General features: G+C 37.8%; 1 protein-coding gene across 2 annotated transcripts; it reads left to right on the top strand.

The window, feature by feature from the left end:
* Positions 1 to 1,379: 1,379 nt before the first annotated feature.
* On the top strand, positions 1,380 to 2,500 carry LOC123247018 (aldo-keto reductase family 1 member C1-like). 2 transcript variants are annotated; one of them, XM_044675808.1, is made up of 2 exons: positions 1,380 to 1,750; positions 1,829 to 2,500. In XM_044675808.1, exons 1-2 carry the CDS (start codon positions 1,381 to 1,383, stop codon positions 2,353 to 2,355), a joined length of 897 nt encoding a protein of 298 aa, XP_044531743.1. In that variant the 5' UTR covers position 1,380; the 3' UTR covers positions 2,356 to 2,500. The 2 variants fall into 2 exon arrangements, with proteins under 2 accessions (XP_044531743.1, XP_044531742.1); XM_044675807.1 differs by having other exon boundaries at positions 1,380 to 2,500.
* Positions 2,501 to 2,809: the final 309 nt, after the last annotated feature.

Genomic DNA, 2,809 nt, shown 5'->3' with positions numbered 1-2,809 from the left:
CCTTCCAGAATGGTTGGATTAATTCAGAACTCTACCAGCAGTGTATTAGTGTCCTGATTTTGTAACATCCCTTCCAACATTTTTTATTTTCCATTACTGTCATATTGGTCAATCTGCTAAGTGTGAGGTACTATTTCATTGTTGTTTTGATTTGCATTTATCTAATCATGAAGGATTTAGAACACTTTTTCATGTGAGTATTGATAGTTTTGATTTCTTCATCTGAAAACTGCCTGTTCATATCCTTTGACCATTTGTCAATTGGAGGAAAGTCAGCCCTTTTGGAAAATATAGTAATTAATTAAATTCAATACATAAATTTTCAGCAACATATAATACCTATGAAATTTCAAGACTTTCATGTTTTGAGGAGCAAAAATGTAAAATTTCGATTAACTAGAATATAAAATTGTATTGCAAGAGAAACTCATCTCTTATTTAGTTAATTGAATAGTGCCATATGCTATGGGGAAGCCACATGACATAGTGCATTGAGTGTTGGATTTAGAATCATGAAGATCCAGTTTCAAATCCAATCTGTGACATTTATTAGTAGCATAATTCTGGGGAGGTCATTTAATTTTGTATGTACTCCAGATAATTCACAGGGACTCATTGACTGGTTGGGACCTGGTAGGAAAATAGTTCTCTCATAGTGAGTCTGGCTCACACATCCAATTCTCATTTTAATAGGTTTTCCAGGGAAGGAGCATGAGCTGAGCAGAAACTCTGAGGCACACTCTATCATGAAGTCCAGTTTCTGAAGAATTTTAGTTATATCTTCCTCAAAAGACATAGACTCAGCTTTTATCTGTCATGGACACCTTAGGTATTCTAATGAAGCCCATGATTCTCTTCCTAGAAAAAAAAATATTTTTAAATATACACAATAAACTACATAGGATTACAAAGGAAACTAATTATGTTGAAATAGTTATCAACATGCTTAATTTTTAAAAGAGTAACCAAATACAAGGAACTGTCCCAGAGGAAAACTCATTTTTTCCCCAGAAATTAAGCTTCTACAAGCAAAGCCTGCCTTCAAAAGAAAAGATATAAAAAGATACTTTTCCTCATTCTAATTCCTTAGTAGAGGAAGGGTGTCAATGGATATAGAACATCAAATATATTTTCTAATTTCATTTTTGATATATTGATCCTCCTCCTCCTCCTCCTCTTCCTCCTCTTCCTCTCCTCTTTATCCTTTTTTGAGAACCAGTTCCCATTGATTCTGAAAACAGTCAATTGTGAAATTTTTAGAGTGAATATTTTACACTTCAGAAATCGGCACTCTACAAATTGAATTTGATTTGTTGTTTCATTTGCCTAGACATTGAAAAGCATATTATGCACAAAATTTTTGGATGGGGTGTAAAAAAAATGGCTCTTTCAAGATTTCATAGGGTGACAATGAATGATGGGAACACCATCCCGGTTCTAGGACTTGGTACTTATGCACCCCGAACTGTTCCCAAAAGTGAAAGTGAGATGGCCACAAAGGTAGCTATTGAAGTGGGATTCCGCCATATTGATGGAGCTTTTCTCTATGATAATGAAAAAGAAGTTGGACAGGGCATCCGAGCAAAGATTGCAGATGGAACAGTGAAAAGAGAGGACATATTCTACACAGGGAAGCTTTGGAGCACATACCACCGCCCTGAGTTGGTCAGAACTAGCCTGGAAAAGACCCTGAAGGAACTCCAGCTTGATTATATTGATCTCTACATTATCCATTGGCCTGTCTCTTTGAAACCTTCCAAAGATCATCTCCCAATGGACGAAAATAAGAAAATTCTCCTGGAATCCATGGATTTGCTTGAAACTTGGGAGGCCATGGAGAAATTAAAGGATGCAGGCCTTGTGAAATCCATTGGAGTATCCAACTTCAACCGTAGGCAATTGGAAATGATCTTGAATAAACCTGGGCTTAAATATAAACCAGTCTGCAACCAGGTGGAATGTCATCCTTACCTGAACCAGAGCAAATTGTTGGAGTTCTGCAAGGCAAACAATATCGTATTGGTAGCATATAGTGCCTTGGGATCTCATAGAGAATCTAGTTGGATAGATCAAAAGGCCCCTGTTCTTCTAGATGACCCAGTCCTGAGAGCTGTCGCCAAGAAGCACAATCGGACCCCTGCTCAGGTTGTTCTGAGATACCAGATACAGCGAGGAGTGGTGGTCTTGGCAAAGAGCTTCAATGAGAAGCGGATCAGAGAGAACTTTCAGGTGTTTGATTTCCAGTTGACTCCAGAAGACATGGAAACCATTAATGGCCTTAACAAAAACCTTCGCTACTTGAGCCTTGATATGTTCAAGGAATCTGCCAACTATCCATTTAATGATGAATATTAGGGAAGTTTTAACTCAGAAGATGTATGACCCTGAATCATTAGTTGTCTCAAAGGAATAGCTTCCATTCTGCTGATTTTCATGGAAATGAAATTCCTTGATTTGATTAGGCCATGCTTCTACACCAAGGTCTAACCTAAAGGTAGTTGTTCTATTAGAAACTCTGCCTTTCTCATCTGCAATAAAATAAACACAATGGTACAGACACATTTATGCAGCCTTTCAGAGCTTATCAGACAATTTTTCAAGCACTAGTGAAAATATTAGCCACTTTTTTAGGTTGTATCTGAGCTAGTTCTTAGCTCACAGTCTTCCTCTCTCCTCAAACATCGCCATTATACTAAGTACTTCAGCCTGTATGTTGATACCCTCTAGCATCCTCACCATCCAATTCTTCAAACTCTTCAGGTCTCATGAACTTCTCCATTTGTGCCCCCTGAAGAGGGGTGCAGAGAAG

Source organism: Gracilinanus agilis, chromosome 4 (assembly GCF_016433145.1).
Source record: "Gracilinanus agilis isolate LMUSP501 chromosome 4, AgileGrace, whole genome shotgun sequence".
NCBI lineage: Eukaryota > Metazoa > Chordata > Mammalia > Didelphimorphia > Didelphidae > Gracilinanus > Gracilinanus agilis.
Note: the sequence above shows the minus strand (reverse complement) of the source record. Positions and strands in the feature narration are given on the sequence as shown.

What these genes read in the sequence shown, in the direction of transcription:
- LOC123247018 (XM_044675807.1), top strand. Translation starts at nt 1,381, where the DNA reads ATGGCTCTTTCAAGATTTCATAGGGTGACAATGAATGATGGGAACACC.